The following is a 17,950-nucleotide window of genomic DNA, read 5'->3' as shown; positions in this document are numbered from 1 at the left end:
TGTGTTTCACTGACGAGGTTCAAAATCACTGGAGATCAGCTAGAAAAGTGGGACACCAAAAATTCTCCATGGATTTTTGATAACTTTTACTGTGTTTGCAAATGTCAATCAGTTGTTAAACTCCGGCCCTAAACCAGCTCAATGTGGAAAAACAAACATTAGCGCAGTGCGGGAAAGTGGCAAGGCGAAGGCGGCGCAGGAACAGGCGGTGCGGCGAAGGCGAGGGCCGTTTATCGCCACTTGCCGTTATAATTTGTAATTATTGTTTTTTTTCCGTTTCATGGCAAATTGAACATAATATGTTTTTAGTTGTGCCATTTCTAATAAATTTCCAACCACTGTCTTAGGTTCAGGTTGTGGTTTCTACCTATTATGTTGTTACCCGCATGGCACATTTGGCATGGTACTGTTTTAGAGTTCATAACTGTAGTTATACTTAAATCCTGAGGATTTTTTTATTTTTATTTCCAGGGCTTCTCAACCTTTTTGACCTCGGGACCCAATTTTCCAAATACAAAGTGGCCCAGCGTCCATTTAAATATTAGCACTTTCATTTCAATTGATCCGAGTCTTTGCTTGATATGTATTCAATAACTAAATCAGGTTCACTTACAGTTAAACAAGCTAAAACCTCATCTCAGACATTTCTTTTTATTGTGTATGTATAACCTGCACATACAACAACACTGAACAGGTGAGCAATTAGAACAAACAAAGTTGCTACAAGAACAAATATAAAGGATCAAGTCAATATTATTAACGAAAAAAAAATCAGAAATCCCAAAATATTTTGATTTTAATACTCCAAAAACTGAAGAAAATGTTTGATAAATAAAGTTATTTGGTAATAAAACAAATACATTCAAAATAATAACAAATTAAATAAATAAACTGTAAATAGAATTTAAATAAAGTGCAATTGAAAATATTAACTTACGACCTGCTGGTGAATTTGACAATTTAATTTTGAAGGCTTCAGTGCTTCGTTGGCTAGCGTTATCCCACACTCAACACACTGGGCTCACTGCTTCACTGTCTCCGTTCACAAAGCTAAAGCCCAAGAATGTGCCGCGGCCCTATGGTTGAGAATAACTGTTGAATTGAATTTATTGGTGTTATTTTATTTATAAAAATAATTGTACATTTTGACAAACCTTTTATTTCATACAGATGCCTTTGTGGAAAATTAATTAAGTTTCAATTGTGCAAGATTTGGTCTCTTCCTTTTTAAGTTTATACATGAGATGTTTACTGTATGCAGATTTATTACCAAAAATAAGATTTATTACCAAAAAATAAATGAGGGGCAAAGTAACTTTGAGTACTATTTTCAACACATTTTTACTTGCACATGACTAACTTGTACATATACTTGAGTAGGATATATCAGTACTCTTTACACCTCTGTCTATAGATAGCACATGCAAAAAGACTATAGGCTGTTGAAATATACGGGCTCAAATATCCATGGAGGCCCTACAGAACTGCCCAAGAAATGTTAACCTGGCACTGACACTTTGTAGCTTTGTCAAGCTAATGGTGGGACTTGCTTGACATTTTGCGAGCAAATGAACATGACCTTCAGTACATAACTGAGAACTTTCACAGATGAAGCAGAGACAGGTTTCTCTCCGAGATTCAAGCATAGAAATACCAAGATAGGTTTCATATCTTTGATTTTTTTTTAAAGTTTGGAACTTAATTAGTTGTGTGTCCAAAAGTTTGTTGAATGTACAAAAAAAACTTTACATTATAGTTGTTTTTTTTTTTTTTAATTCAATGCATACAAATACATAAACACAGGGCTTGGCTACATGCACAAATTAATCTGACTTGTAATTTCTGAGTAAAGTTTGGGTCTTTGGTCACACATTTGAATCTTAATAACTACCTAGGTCAAAAATTACCTTTAATTATTCACTACTCTGCATCTTCATGGTATGGTATGAGTTTTCCTGAATATAGAGCGAGTCATTCAACAGTCAGGGGTTTGACAATTTAATTACCAAGAAATCTTGACAGGACACTTTACATATCACCCCCATGATTATGCATATGTGTAAAGTTTGCAAAAACGAGTCTACTCTTTTCAATTATGGCTGCAGTTTGATAGAATAATGCTGTTTGTGCTTTAGGTTTCTTAAATGCATGCCATTAATAATATTATTGCTTTCATAAAAGCTCAGCCGTACTTTTTCTAATATCCATTAAAGTACAGACAAGGGAAAAAGCCAAACAGAGTCTAGCCACAGGGACCAAAACCCCTTCTTCAGTGTAATACATTAAAATATCAATTATCTGAAGAGTAGACAGCATGATGCATTTTTTTTTTTTTTTTTTTTTTTTTTTTTATTGGTTTCTGTAATATGCATCCTGAAAAAATATGGCTGAACCAGCAAGTCAAAAACTCTTTAATGCATTATTATATTGTGTGTGAGCACTTCATAAAAACAATTTTCCTCCAATATCTAATATAAATCTTTGACTTTTGGGTATATGCAGACTGAATTAAGCCATGTGGTCACGAGTGGGCTTAAGAACCATAATTGTATTTATCTCTTTTTCTAATGCTGTATATGTATTTAGTATTACTCATTAAACAAATAATAATTCAAAGTAAAAGCAAAAACAAAAAGATATTTCATATCATGTATGCACACCAAAAGATAACTTGCAAAAAAAGGTAAAGTCCCTATAGTTGTGTAGTAAGACCAGTGTTTGGAATAATGGCATTTAAAATACCGGCGTTAGGTGACGGTGTTATTCTTTCAGTAACGGGGTAATCGAACTAATTACTTTTTACGCCATTACAACGCCGTTATCGTTATTGAATGCAGTGCGTTACATGTATCGATTGAATAAACTATGATCTGAAAGCACCCCTGGTTTCATACGCAGCTGTAGTGAGGAGGTGGGTTAAAAACAAGGTGAGCGATTATAATTGGCTAAGGCGGCGTCACGTTTCATGGTAGCCAATCAGAGCCAGTGTTTTTACACGTGTGCCAGCACACGCGCCACACACACACACACACACACAAAGTTGTCATTTTTAAGGTGGCGATACAAACACTACTTTAAATGAATTGTGGTCAAAGGCAAGAACGTGCATGTGAAGTGTTCATTATATCCAGGAGTGAAGATTTTGTCGACATCTGTTGTAAGCAACTCAAATTTAATGAAGCGCCTCACAACAACACACGCATTTAAAAAATCTGAATTCTTTGACATATAGCAATTTTTTTTTTTTTTAACAGTAACGCAAATAGTTACTTTCCTTGGTAATGAGTCACTTTTATAGAGTAATTCAATTACTAACTCCGTTACGTTTTGGATGAAGTAGTAACTATAACTACAACACTGATTAAGACAATGCACTACACTGAGCTGACCACACTAACCTGTAAGATGGTAGTTTTTGCACTTGTATACAGGTTTAGACTTTGTGGTCAGGACACATGTCCACCCTGTCTACTCGCAGTACACCAGTGCAAGCCTGGTGTCAAACACACTGTCACACACACCATCTGTTACCCTCAGCGCTGTCGGCTTGGACAAACACAGCCATGAGTAGGTAATGGCGCGCACTAAACCTGTGACCTTGACACTTGGTTCTGGCTGTGTTGATCTCTGCGTGATCAACCTGTGCAGACAGAGGCAGATTGATGAGACGCAGTCTTTCCCTTGATTTTGGTTTGTGTGAGAAATGCAATTAGTCGCCTGGAAACCTCTCTGTCTCAGGGTGTGATGGGAGATGAGGTCTTTCTCTACCTTTCCTATCTTATTCAAAGAGAAATATCAAATCTGCTCAGTCGTACATTTTCTTTACATAATGCTTGACAAAATGCTGATACGAAATTAGGTCTACGACTTATGTCAAAAATACTTAACAAATTTTGGCAATTTTTAGAAAAATGTTTTAATCAAAGATAGACCTTATGCCATGGAAGATTCCATTACATTTTAGAGGAGATCTGGGTCAATATTATTCTAGATCAGTTTCAAAAATGTAAAATCCCTATCTTTTATCATTTTATCAAATCATCAAAAATTCACTTCTCAGTATTGGATGAACACAACTTTATAAAATTTTACTCATGTCAGGTTTGTTCCTCAATTGGCCATCAGAGTTTCATCAAGATTGGATCCGGATTGCGCATTTCAAAGTAATTTCTCAAAAAATGGGGTTGCCAGCCCATACATTTGGACCTTCTGTATCATTAATAATGAGGATTAGAAATGTCTTCCATGCCTTCAAAGAGTGACTAAACCCCAAAACCATTTTTTTCCCACTGAATACAAATGCATTTAGGTATGAAGTAGTGCTGTTGATTGATCCTGGTCCAACTCTCAACATTTTAGTAAAAGTATTTCAATATGGAATATTTTGTTGTAAAACGTTAGTGACTTCCCTCTATAGTTTGAAACCCAGATATTACAATTGATTTTTGCTATTGGCTGAGAACAAGAATATGTGATGTTTTGGAACCATCTTGAGTCACAAACAAGCACTGTTAGCCCCTCCCTTTTTATAAAAAAACTAGCACCTGTGGGCTCTACAATCTGTGGTGAGTAGGTTGGATTGAGAGAAGAGTGAATAGAGGTATATTGAGTAATAATTAGCTAGTTAACATAGCACAGATTGTTCAATGGAGGTTTTATAGTATAGACTGGGTGTGTCTTTACTACTCCAGGAGCCCCGCCCATAATCAAGGCATTTTTTTAAAATTATCCTCCTTGTGGCAGGTCAGAAGAAAGCAGGGATTGAGTTACCCTCTAAATCAGGGGTCACCAACATGGTGCCTGCGGGCACAGGTAGTCCACATCGGACCATGTGAGGGGCCCTCAGGGACACCAATGAATTCCATCTGAAATCTGATTTACTTTCCAGGATTCAAACTGACAAAGACAAACACATATGATAAATTTAGTCAGTACTTAATAGAGGTAAATACTGCTCCAAGTGATAAAGTTTTAGTATCAAATTAACCATCTTTAAATGTTTATTTTCTCTGAAACATTGTTACTAATGTTTTTTAAGTGATGCAGATTTGGTGTATGGGTTGTGGTATGTAATGATATTAATATTAGATACAGTGAGGAACATAAGTATTTGAACCTTCCGTGCAATGCATGATTTTAACCCATGACGTTGTAGTGTTCTACCTTTTGAAACTGTGGTTCCAGCTCTCTTTAGGTCATTGACCAGCTCCTCCCATGTAGTTCTGGGCTGATTCCTCACCTTTCTTATCATCAATGATACCCCACAAGGTGAGATCTTGCATGGAGCCCCAGTCCGAGGGAGTCATCTTTAGCCTCTTCCATTTTCTAGCAATTGCTCCAACAGTTGATCTATTTTCACCAAGCTGCTTGGCAATTGCCCCATAGCCCTTTCCAGCCTTGTGGAGGTCAACAATTTTGTATCTGGTGTCTTTTGACAGTTCTTTGGTTTTGCCCATGGTAGTAGTTGGAGTCTGACTGGCTGTGTGGTGGACAGGTGTCTTTAACTCAATGACTGCCAATGACGTCTCAAGACGTCATTTGTGTTTTTCAGCTGGGGTTGCTAGGAAACAGTGTGACGAAGCTCTCCCATAAATATTGAGCTTGTGCCATGTTTCTGAGAAGTCTGTTTATGTATGATTCTTTTCAAATGCGAAAAAATACCTAACTAGTCTTTTACTATGGTCTTCTGCCGGTGGTCATTCATATACATTAATGTACATTAGTCCCGCTTTTGTCCTATAGACCCCTATACAAATAGAAATGATTGCAGAGTGCACCCAGCCAATAGGCTTCGACTTCCTGTTTTTGAGACTGTCAATAAAAGTGCACGGAAACAAGGCCACGCGTCACAACAGCAAAAAGGTAAATATGATGTTGGCTCTTACCTGACCCATAGACCTATATCAATGCGACCCGATGCAACCTTGTTATGTTCCGCGATGCACATGCAGAAAAGTAGAGGCGTGGCTTCTGGTAGATTGGGAGAAGCAATGGGAGGAAGTGAGGCTGTTTAGGACATTTCTCAGAAACTCCAGATAGCAGCTTTAATGTGGCTACAATTCTGAATGTTTTAAAACGTTAAAATTGCAGCTTTTCTCTTCAAAAAACAACTTCATCATGCAGCATAGTTGTGTAAGGCTGAGACCACCAGATTTAACTTGTTAAAAAAACATCTTACATTGTTTCCTTTAGCAAATTGCTGAGTGAAGATTGAAGTGCCAGAGTTTTGTGCAGCCTATGTATGCTCTAATCGCCGTTCTGTTGGAACCAGAGCCCATGGGATCACCTTTCATCTAAGATATTACAATACTATGACTATATTTAGGATAATCATTCCTTAGTGGAAGTACAGTATGTGCAATACAGGTCCTGTTACAAAGGAACAACTGTGCTGACATAATAGAATTGCAAAATTGTTGTTTACACAAGGCTTTTTAGAATATGATTGTTTACACAATCACTGAATGTTTCTTTTGGACACATTTTTATAGCTATTTTAATTCATCTTGCTTTTGCGATGGCAGGTCCAAAACTCTGGAAATCATTTTCGCATGAGTTACGTGCCATCAAAGCCCTGCCCCTGTTCAAAGCAAAACTAAAGACTCACTTGTTTAGAAGGGTGTTTGACACATAGTTCTGTGGCACTTGTTGTAAATGTGATAATGGTCTGTTTTTAATTATATATTATGCCGTTTTTAAATTGTGTTTTTATTATTTGCAGCACTTTGGTCAACTTTGGTTGTTGTGAAGCACTTTAGAAATAAAAGTTGATTGATTGATTGTGTTGGAATATAATCTATTCTTATTCCAGCATGTTCGTTGAATAGGAAGGATCACAGTTCAAATTCTTACTTGACCTTTTATTTTACCTGTTGTGCAGGAAGCAGTTCAATACGAGATCTCGGGCTCAAACATCAGAACAAACCAGCAAAATCACAAAAAGCTTGAACAGCTTCAACCACTGAGGGATGAGTCAACTACAATGTTAGAGTTTATTACAGTGAACCCAAAAACAATAGAGGAGACTGTTCAGCAGCTGAATCCATCAACGTGTTGCCTTGACACAATACCCTCAAACTTCTTTAAAACTGTTGTAAAGTCAATTGTCACTGATTTGTGTCAGATAATTAACTGCTCATTCCAATCAGGCACCGTACCAAAATCCCTGAAAGTAGCTGCTGTGAAACCGCTGTTAAAAAAGAGAACACTGGATGCCTCTATACTGGCTAACTATAGACCAATCAGCAACCTTCCATTCATGGCCAAGATCATTGAGAAGGTGGTCTTCAACCAACTGAGTCAATTCTTAACATTCAACAAAATATTTGATAAATTTCAGTCAGGTTTTCGTTCTCATCACAGCACTGAAACTGCTCTTATCAAAGTGATCAATGACATAAGGTTGAACACTGATTCAGGAAAAGTATCTGTTCTCATTCTGTTGGATCTAAGTGCTGCATTTGACACTGTAGATCATACAATTGTGTTGCACAGATTGCAAACATGGGTTGGACTAAATGGAAAAGTAATGCAATGGTTTAAGTCATACTTGGAGGAGCGAAGCTATTTTGTAAGCATTGGAAACTTTGAATCTGACAGATTACCAATGTCCTGTGGGGTTCCTCAGGGATCTGTTCTTGGACCCCTTCTGTTTAACCTTTACATGCTTCCTTTAGGACAAATTTTACAGAACTGTAAGGTTGATTATCAGAGCTATGCAGATGACACACAACTATATCTATCACTGAACCCAGATGACAATGGTCCCATTGAGGTGTTGTGTGACTGTTTAGAAAAAGTAAACTGCTGGATGAGTGAAAACTTCCTTCAACTAAACCATGACAAGACGGAGGTGATTGTCTTTGGTAACAAGGAAAAGAGGACTGCTGTCAGCAATTATCTTGAGTCTCGATCTTTAAAAGCTAAAGACCAAGTCAAAAACCTTGGTGTTCTGATTGACTCAGATCTTACATTCAGCAGTCAGATCAAATCTATCACAAAAACAGCCTTCTACCACCTAAAGAACATCAAAGAGTGAAAGGTTTAATGACTCAGAAAGATCAGGAGAAACTGGTCCATGCTTTTATCTCCAGCAGACTGGACTATTGTAATGGTCTTCTGACAGGAATCCCCCAAAAGAGCATCAAACAGCTACAGCTGGTTCAGAACGCTGCAGCTCGGGTCTTAACCAGAACAAAGAGGTCAGAACACATTACTCCAGTTTTAAAGTCTTTACACTGGCTCCCAGTCAGCCTCAGAATAGACTTTAAAGTTCTGCTGCTGGTGTATAAATCTGTGAATGGGTTTGATCCAGAATATATCAGTGACATGTTAGTCAGGTATGAACCCAGCAGGTCTCTCAGATCTATGGACACAGATCAGATAGTGGAGCCCAGAGTTCACAGTAAACATGGTGATGCTGCTTTTAGTTGTTATGCTGCAAAGAAGTGGAACAAACTGCCAGCAGAGCTGAAGTCAGCATCCAATGTGAACATTTTTAAATCAAAGTTAAAGGCACTTTTTTTCTCTACTGCATATGATTGAGAGAGAGATTTTTTGTCATGTTGTTGATGTAATGATGATTTTACTGATGATTTTAATTGATTTTACTGATGATTTTAAATGTACTTATTGATTTAAATGTTCTTATTGATTTTAAACAATTGAATGTTTTATCATGTAAAGCACATTGAGTTGCCTTGAGTATGAAATGCGCTATATAAATAAATTTGCCTTGCCTTGCCTTGCCTTGCCTCAACCACACCCTTCTAAGAAAAATGCCCAAGACAGAGTCTTATGCAAAATCAAAGAGGAAGAGCCCCAAACTTCATGTGCAGGGCTAATGTATGCTTTCCACTCACGTCATCCGTTTATCAGTTATTGTGCTCTTGTGTAACCTGACTCCAATAACTAATACAGACATAAAGTGTGGTTGAGCCGTTATAATCTTTTCAACATGTTATTCAACAACATCACAGTGTTACAAAAGACATCTCAAGTAATTCAGAAAGTGAGTTTTCAACTGTTTACACAAAGATTTCAATAATGCCAGATATGGCATTGACCTTCCATCAAGTCCATTTACCATTTACCATTTACAGGGAAAAAGAGTGAGTGGCTGCAATAGCTGCAAGTGGAAAATTACAACAAAATGTTGAAACAGGACATGTTTACCTGCTGCACTTGTCTTTGCCTTCAGCAATGGTTTTAGCAATGATTATATGGTTAGATCAACACCCAATTGATTATTTAAAATCTTCAATTGATTGCCCTGCAGTGAGCACTTCAGAAGTGAGGACTTCTTGTTTGCCAAACACACAGGCTGCCAGATTGATCGATCGATCTATCTATCTATCTATCTATCTATCTATCTATCTATCTATCTATCTATCTATCTATCTATCTATCTATCTATCTATCTATCTATCTATCTATCTATCTATCTATCCATCATCTATCTATTCATCTATCTATCTATCTATCTATCTATCTATCTATCTATCTATCTATCTATCTATCTATCTATCTATCTATCTATCTATCTATCTATCTATCTATCTATCTATCTATCTATCTATCTATCTATCTATATGCCTGCCTAGTCTGTGCATGGGGCTGCTTCTGTCCCCACGTGTTTTGGCTTTTTGTTTGGTTTTACAGCACTTATCTTTGCACCACACTTTTGGTTCCCTTATAATTTATACATGAATTTATATTCCTCTTTAGTTATTGTTAATCCTTATCATGTAATAAATATTTATTATTATTGATTTCACTATGTTTTTTGGGTCATTTCTTATCTCTGTCCTCCATGTGTAAACCTCCACAGTAGTCTAGTTCTCTGTAGAGGGATTTACACATGCAACATTTCTTGATGTATATTTGCAAAGGGAAATCTTGTACCTGTTTTTTTTTTTTACTGCAAATAAATGTTACATTTACTTAATAATACTAATATAATACAATGATTTGAATTATTACTTGTTTAAACTAAACATTTAATATTTTATCATATTAATAATATTCCTATAATAAAAGTATACATATATCTGCTGTACGTGGCGTTTTAGTAGCTCATATGTTGATTTTACATAAATAACATATGTGTGTGTGTATTCAATGCACCTATCTGAAGTCCAATGGGGAAATAAGTAGGTCATCCAAAACTATTGACCGAAAGTGTGTTTCGCGTATGAACGTGCATTGTGTTCTGCATCCTGATTGGCTAATGCTGCGTTCACCCACCAGCGACACATCCAACTCGGTGAGTTTCGCTGCCTGCTTAAGCGAGGAGCTGCACTCCTTTTTCTCCTCTCATAAACATAAACCACCAGTGAAAAAATGCCGGTGTGATTAGCGGCTAATGCTATCCTGGCTCAGTGCTACAGAGAGAACTTTTACCTGCTACTACCACCTCCTCACTGATTTTCCTCCACGCCAAATCCTTCCTAGTGCGGTCCCGGTTATAAAGGCCGTGTCATACAGCTCCAGGTGGTCACACACAGCTTCTACTCCATGGTTGAATCGGTGAACAGACCGGTGTCCGTGTTGACGGCTTGACGTCATCGTCAACAAAGACTCTCAGCATCAGCGTGACTCTGAAGTGCTGTGTGTTTGAAAAAGGTGTTGAGTTTTAAAATCTACGAAGGTTTGAACTTTGAGAGTGTTTAAACAAGAGAGAAATGTTAATTCCTGTCTAAAAAAAGTGTCTAAAGTTGTGGTGAGGGGTTTTACAGCCTTAAAACAAATAATTGTAAAAAATAAAGCTGACTATTTCGCAGATTTCCCCCATTGTGGGTTATTTTTTGAACGTAACCACCGCTATAAACGAGGGACTACTGTATAATTTTCCATAAGTGCAGTGTTATAACGACACCTCTGATCTTTATAACAAACCAAACCGTTTGAAAATGGGTAGAAAATTGAGCAAGTTATTGGTATTTAATAAGTACATGCACCACTACTACACAATATTACGGCTGAGCGAGCTGACCGGGACAAGATGGCTGCCAGTGCGAACGTGCAACTCCATTGCTTTAAAGTTTGCAAAGAGGATATTTGGCACTTGGCGGAGTTGTGCACTCTATGTGCTCTTGTTTTCCTATCGGATCTTGTACTCCATGTCTATTGTCAGCTGTTGTATTAGATATACAAGGGACTTCTGTGATGTGTCGCGTTTATTCTAAACTGCTTTAAAAAAATCTCATTTTCTGAGCTGCAAATGTTGCATCTTTACTCTTGACACTTCACCTCTGAGGATCAAATCCAAATTGAACTTTGTGTTAATCGTTAAGGTGCCATTGAGCCTGCGCACCGTCCCCAACACTGATACTGACATTTTTGTGATGATAAATGGCCTCATTACTGTGCATCAAGTCCATCGGTACAATTAACACTCACAGTGTTCCCACCTCTGCGTGTTATTAAAGTTCACCTTGATGGATTTAGTGATGTCATTAAATTCTTGAAAAGCCAATTTGTGGTCACCTCTTTGGAGTTTGTCAGGGACAGGAGTTGTAGTGGTTAAGGTCACAGCAGCATCAAATGGGAAATTTTTCTTACCAACAATCCAAATGCCACATTCTCTGTAGCGCTGTCAGAGAGGATGAAGAGATCTCACAAACACTACCACTACTGCTGATGCCATGGGAACAGTTGGACCAAAAAATAAAATGAAATAATGCAGTGGAAACATCTTTGTGTGAGATCAATCCAATTTATGAAATAGTGTCCACTTTACACCCCCTTTATATAGACTCAATTTAGTCAATGCCCACAATTATTATTCGATCCACTGCCATGAACGCAGTGCCAAAAATGGTTTAATTTCACGCTGTGGATCAATAGCGTCTGATACGCCCCCTCTCATTCTCATCTCACGGTGACGAACTACATTTATAATCTTATTGACGTTATTGACCAGTATTGACAACATGGCTGTAAGCACTTGAGGCAGTGGGCAGGCATGAAATGCCATTTCTTCACAGCTGTGCACCTTTTTAATGGCCTTTTCAACCACAAGCATGGGGTGGTTTTTATCCTTGGACAGAAATGGTTGAGAATAAAAGCATCGTCTCTGTTTGGTCATATCGGTAAGCTGTAAATGTGAGTTCCAGAAGGCCACAGACTAAAGGTCGGATCGTAAAATTGTGTCTTTCTATTCAGTTTATTCACTAGCAAACAAAGAGTCACATTGATTATGAATTATTTATATTAGATTTAGCAACGCTGTACATTGTTGAAATCAAATATACACATTTAGATGTTGCAGAGTTTGTCAGTTCATAAGTTTTACTAATCATGTTTTATCTTTTCTCTTTGAATTACCTGGTGCAACGTTGAGTTCCTTTTTTTATTTTCTGTTATATTGGTTTTGGCCAATCAATTATGTATATTTTGCTCCCTTGTGGTTCAGTTTGTTTGCTCATTTTTATTTGTTTAGCCATCTTTATTTGACCCTTTTGACCTATTTGGAAATACTATTCGCCTTGAACTCGGAGTATTTTATTGTTTTAAAAATACACTGGATGATTTTTTTTGTGTCTGTGCATGACTTCCTGTCCTGTTCGAGTCGATCTTTGCTGAATTTATGCATCCAGAAAAAATAGAAGCTCCCCCTTCGATGTGTTGCAGAGGGCGCCGAGCTGGTTCCGCAGCCGTGACGCACCGCATACCCAGGCGGTGGTAATTAACACATTGACTAGAATGGAAACATATCAGCTCCATTGCTGTGTCGGAGCAGAACCACAGCCATTACGCATCCATTGGAAACTGGGGGATAGTAAAACAAAAGCATGGGGTTTTTTTTTTAAAACTGCAGGGCAGGGGTCTTTTTTCTCTTTCCAAAAATACTTGTACTGTATCTTTACCATGAACCTATAGTATCGTCTATTGTATTGTATCGTGAGCTTAGTGTTTTGTCCCACACTAATTGCTATACTTGTCATGACTGGCAGTACACTCAGCTTTCCTCCCCCTCCTCCAGCCACAGACTGTGTGATTAACCAGCTGCAACCTAATGAGGTTGTAAACAACTTTCAAAGTCGTTACTTCACCTTAAAGCTGATATCCCGAGTTTCTGAGGAACGTCTCGATGTCTGCCAATCTACCAGAAGCCACGCCTCTACTTTTCTGCACGTGCATCGCAGAACATACCGTAACAGGGTCGCATCGGGTCGAATTGATATAGGTCTATGGGTCAGGTTAGAGCCAAAAGCATATTTACCTGTTTGCTGTTGTGACGCGTGGCTTTGTTTCTGTGCACAGTTCTGCATTCACTTTGATTGACAGACTCAAAAACAGGAAGTCAAAGCCTATTGGCTGGGCGATCACGGCGCTAGTTTCCATTTGTACAGGGGTCTATAGGACGAAGGCGGGACTTATATACATGAATGTATATGAATGACCACTGGCAGAAGACCATAGTAAAAGACTAGTTGGGTATTTTTTTGCTTTTCAAAAGAATCATACATAAACATAGGATTCTCAGAAACTCCGGATACACAATTAAAATATTTTGCACTGTTTGTTTAATTGCTGTGTGTAAAAATTGTGAGAAACCAAGACAATGAAAGGAAACCAAGCATAAAATCTAGAAACCTGTGATAAATGAAGCACTGTTTTACCTGAATAAAGGGAAAGTATTGATCACCTGATCGTTTTATGATCTGAGCCGCTGAATTCAGAGTTTCACCGTGCACGTTGCTCGTCCGTGTCACAGTAGGATTAGATAGTGGCAGGAGAGGAGAGGAGGGGAGGGGAGGGGCTGGGCTGCGTGTGCTGCACCGCGCATCCACTCACCTCTGACTGACTGACTGACTGACTGACTGGATTTCGTCTCCACTCCACCTTCCATCCACTGATGTGTTGCGCTGTGAGGATGGAGGCGTGCGGCTGCGCTTGGAGCCGGTAGGAAAAGAGAGAAGGACGCAGCAGCATGGAAGCATGCGACCACAGGGAAGAAGTGTGACTATCCAAAGCGTTTCTGGGCGTCGGTGATGTTTGGTGATGTTGGGTGAATGCAGAATTTCCCAACGTGCGTCGGCGGATGGACAAACCACAGCTCACCGGTGCGCTCTTGGAGAGGAATAATAACGGACACGTGAACCTGATCGGTTTCCCTTCCGCGGATGAAATAAATACATTTGGAGTGGTTTAGGGATTTAGCTTGAAGCACTCAATTGTTCTTAAGTCGCACAAGTTTAAAACAAAACGAGAGAGATTGACGAGTTAATTGTTTTCCGTTTTACGCATGAGTAAGAAATCGTGCGTCTATAGCTTCATCCGAGGTCAATATGCCAGAATGGGTCCTCTACAATATCTCTTTCTCTGTGGACTTCTCTTCACCAAGATCAATGGTAAGTTTACGATTCACTGCTTTACTTAAATCAATGTTTTTTGAAGTGAGTGGAATACCAAACACTCTCAGATTTGACCGGAACATGCTGCCATTCTTACATCTCAAGTGCGCCAAAGAAATAGCAATGCTTGGTTTGAAGTGCAGAATGCCTTTGTCCAGGGGCTGTATTTTTGTCCTTGTGTAAGATATTTGTATTCCAGACAAGGTTTAAATGGTAAAGTTGTGTCATAAAGGTTCAACTGGCACTTATTCTGTTTAACAGTCCAGTACCTGTATTTATTTATAAAAAATATAAAAAATAAAATGACACCTTTGGACCTTTCATCATATTATATTCCCAATGTAATAATTTTGTGGTAAGCCAGTGGTTTAATGGTTAGCACTTCAGTGTTATAGGCAAGAAGGCCTTGGGTTCAAATGGTGGGATACACCTAGATGGGATGTTCTCCTCTGTCCTTTGTTAGTTACCTTTTAAGTTTTTCCCCACCAATAAAAAAAGCCAAAACTGTTTTTTTTTTCTTTTTTAATTAAATTGTGTGTGTGTGTATATATATGTGTATATATATATATATGTATATATATGTGTATATATATATATATGTATATATATGTGTATATATATATATATGTATATATATGTGTATATATATATATATGTATATATATGTGTATATATATATATATGTATATATATGTGTATATACATATATATGTATATAGGTTTGTCAAATGATCCGCCATGCTATCTGATGTGTAACTTCTGTTATATGTTCTGTGTTCTATGTACAATGACAAATTATCCAAAAACAAAACTGTTTGATTTAATATTTGTCTCAATGTTGCCTCATTGTTTTAGTTTGGTTAGTTCAGCTCATTTACCCCAATAAAACCAAAGGTGTGACCAATTAAGCTTCAAGAAAAGAGTTGTACTCATCATACAGTAAAGTGTTGTTATTTTAATATCATTATTATTATTATTACTACTTTTCAGGTCAAAGCACATATAGTGTAGTGTTTATTTGGCAATATAATAAGTAGGTTCCTGTTTCAATTATGTGCAGCCTGCTGTGCCGTTTTGACAACACAAGGTCGAGCCTATACTATTTACTCTCCCTTTATGGAGCTGCTCGAGCTTCATTTTTGTTGACATAATGTCTTGGAGATGATAAATTAACTCCTACGCTCATTTTGGCGGCTCCAGTTTACATTCCTGTCAGAGGTTGTGATTAATGTCTGGTGGAATAAGCACAATTTGACCATTATCTTGGTGATCAGTTGTATTGTTGGTCGAGTATTCCTTATTATGTCGTTTTAATCACTTCTGCTGATGTATGTAGCATCTATTTGCTGACCTGACAGATTCATTGTCATGTCTGTCCCACATTTGTGGGAAGGCGTTATTAGAAATCTTTAAATGTTATTGTGTAAATCAACATTTAGACTAGCTAGTGATCTAGTGCGGAGCCTAAGTGTTGTTTGTATTTATTTTTTTTTAGGTTTGCTGTTGTCAGGCTGAATTTTATTTGAATCTACAAAATGGTCATGGCTTTTATTCTGAAAGTGGAATGAGTTTTCACTTGCTAACACATATTGAGCTGAGCTGAATTGCTGTGGAAGAAAGTTGTCATCATAAATGGACTTGAAGGGAGTTGCCCTTGTTTGTACAAGTCCTTAAATGATGGGTTAATCTTCTACTTCAGCACCATGGACAGATCCCCATAAACTGGAATATGTGGAGGAAAAATAATGATTCTTAAGGGTTGGAATTGATTGTTTTTTTTGCTATTTAATACAGCCTTTACTATGCAAATATCTGTTTATGTAGGCAAGTCAACCTTACAGCAGCAGCCAAATCTACATATTTATTTAAAGGAATTGCATTAAAAGTTATTTTCTCTTCCACTGTTTTTATTCATTTACATATCGGGTCATGGCTCATACACTACATGCATTAAGCAGAATGTAGGCAGCAGCAGCAGCAGCTTTGCCAAATGGGATGCCAGTCCATCACAGAGCCCACAGAGTGACAGGACCCCACAGGACCCCCATCGCTGTTTGATGACAGTACCAACCACCGAGCCAGTGTGTGCCAACATAGGCCATCTAATTGAAATTCTGTTGTATGACAGCTCAGGAATCAAACTGTAAATTAGATCCAGTGCAGGATACATAATGGGACAACCAATTTGAATAAACAAGTTTGAATAAACTTGTTTGTATATGTCTTGCATAGATCATTACTCGGGGGACAAATTGAGTTTTAAAAGCATTTCCAGACATTGTAGCGCCACTGTTTGTCAGAACAGAGCCAACAAATGAAATTCAACGTTATGGACTGTCATATTAATTTGACTCACACCTGTGAGCTTATTTTATTGCTGAGTAGCAGCCAATCATCATGGCTGCCTATTTCAATCTGTACAATTTGTCTCTATCAAAGGCTCAAGGATGAGAGAGTAGGACCAAAATTCATATTTCAATATTTTTTTCTCCAAATTGTGATATACAATATAAATCTCAATCATTTTAATTCAAATAAAGTCTTACTAGAAAGACAAGTCTGTGTTACGGTAAATTTGCTGATGCAAAATGCCACACAGGCTATAATAGCATCACGGAGCTTGGTGTAAAAAAAAAAAAAAAAATACGTGTGCATTTATCACAAACATGGGAAACTATAGAGGCCCCAAAACACAAATTAACAGAGAAATACGGAAATATACACCAAAAGAGAAAAACGTGCTCAATGGAATGACAAAAATACATAAAAGAGCAACAAAAATACACAGAAAGAGAAAAAAAATGCATCATAAATATATAAAATATCAAAAATAAACAAAAGGAGAGAAAAAGACACAAAAGGAGGAAAAATACACAATGGGACAACGAAAATCCAAGAACAACATATGTACCAAAAAAATACACAAAACGACTCAGAAAGACATCCAAAAATACAAAAAGGAGAAACAAAAATACAGGAAATACACAAAAGGAGTAAAACAAATACACAATGGCACTGGGACATTAATGAACAAACAGCTGAACAATATGTGCCACTTTTGGCTTTTTCTGCTCTAAGGGACAGCACGTGTGAGTGAGTTCTGCAGTGTGGCTCGTTTAAGGGAAAGTCTGGGTTAGGACGCACTCAGTAATCCATCTATCTGAGCTTTTTAATATGAGTTTTTTTAATACAAAATAGACTATGAAAAAAACATATTTGTAATTTTTTCATATTGCCAAAATAGAAAACTCAAAATATTTTGAATCTCAATATATCGCCCAACCCTACGACAGAGTATATGTAACACCATTTCTTATTTATTTATGTCTCGTACCTCACTAACTCAGATAAGCCAAAAAAAATAATCTACTTTCAGTTCTCGGCAGTGAAACATCACAGCTTGTTGTTTTGCAAGCACACAACAGCCACAGAAGACCTTTTAACACAGATATTATTATGGTGCTCATTCACCATGAAGCAGATGAGAGTCGTGGTGCTGTAATGTTCACAAACAAACACTTTCAAACAGCGTTTGGGTTATTCCTCGGTGACATTTAGAGCAGGAATTTATGTATTAGCTTTGAACCAAG

General features: G+C 37.5%; 1 protein-coding gene across 2 annotated transcripts in view; it reads left to right on the top strand.

The window, feature by feature from the left end:
• The first annotated feature begins 13,807 nt into the window (after positions 1–13,807).
• Positions 13,808–17,950, top strand: part of LOC114475608 (roundabout homolog 2-like) — a 111,517-nt gene continuing 107,374 nt past the window's right edge. For both annotated transcript variants that reach the window (XM_028466575.1, XM_028466574.1), the window contains exon 1: positions 13,808–14,357. In XM_028466575.1, the coding sequence (XP_028322376.1) occupies positions 14,252–14,357 (106 nt within the window). In that variant the 5' untranslated portion in view covers positions 13,808–14,251. The remainder of the gene's footprint in view (positions 14,358–17,950) is intronic.

This window comes from Gouania willdenowi, chromosome 14 (assembly GCF_900634775.1).
Source record: "Gouania willdenowi chromosome 14, fGouWil2.1, whole genome shotgun sequence".
In the NCBI taxonomy this organism is placed as follows: Eukaryota; Metazoa; Chordata; class Actinopteri; order Blenniiformes; family Gobiesocidae; genus Gouania; species Gouania willdenowi.
This window is presented reverse-complemented; position numbering and strand designations above follow the sequence as displayed.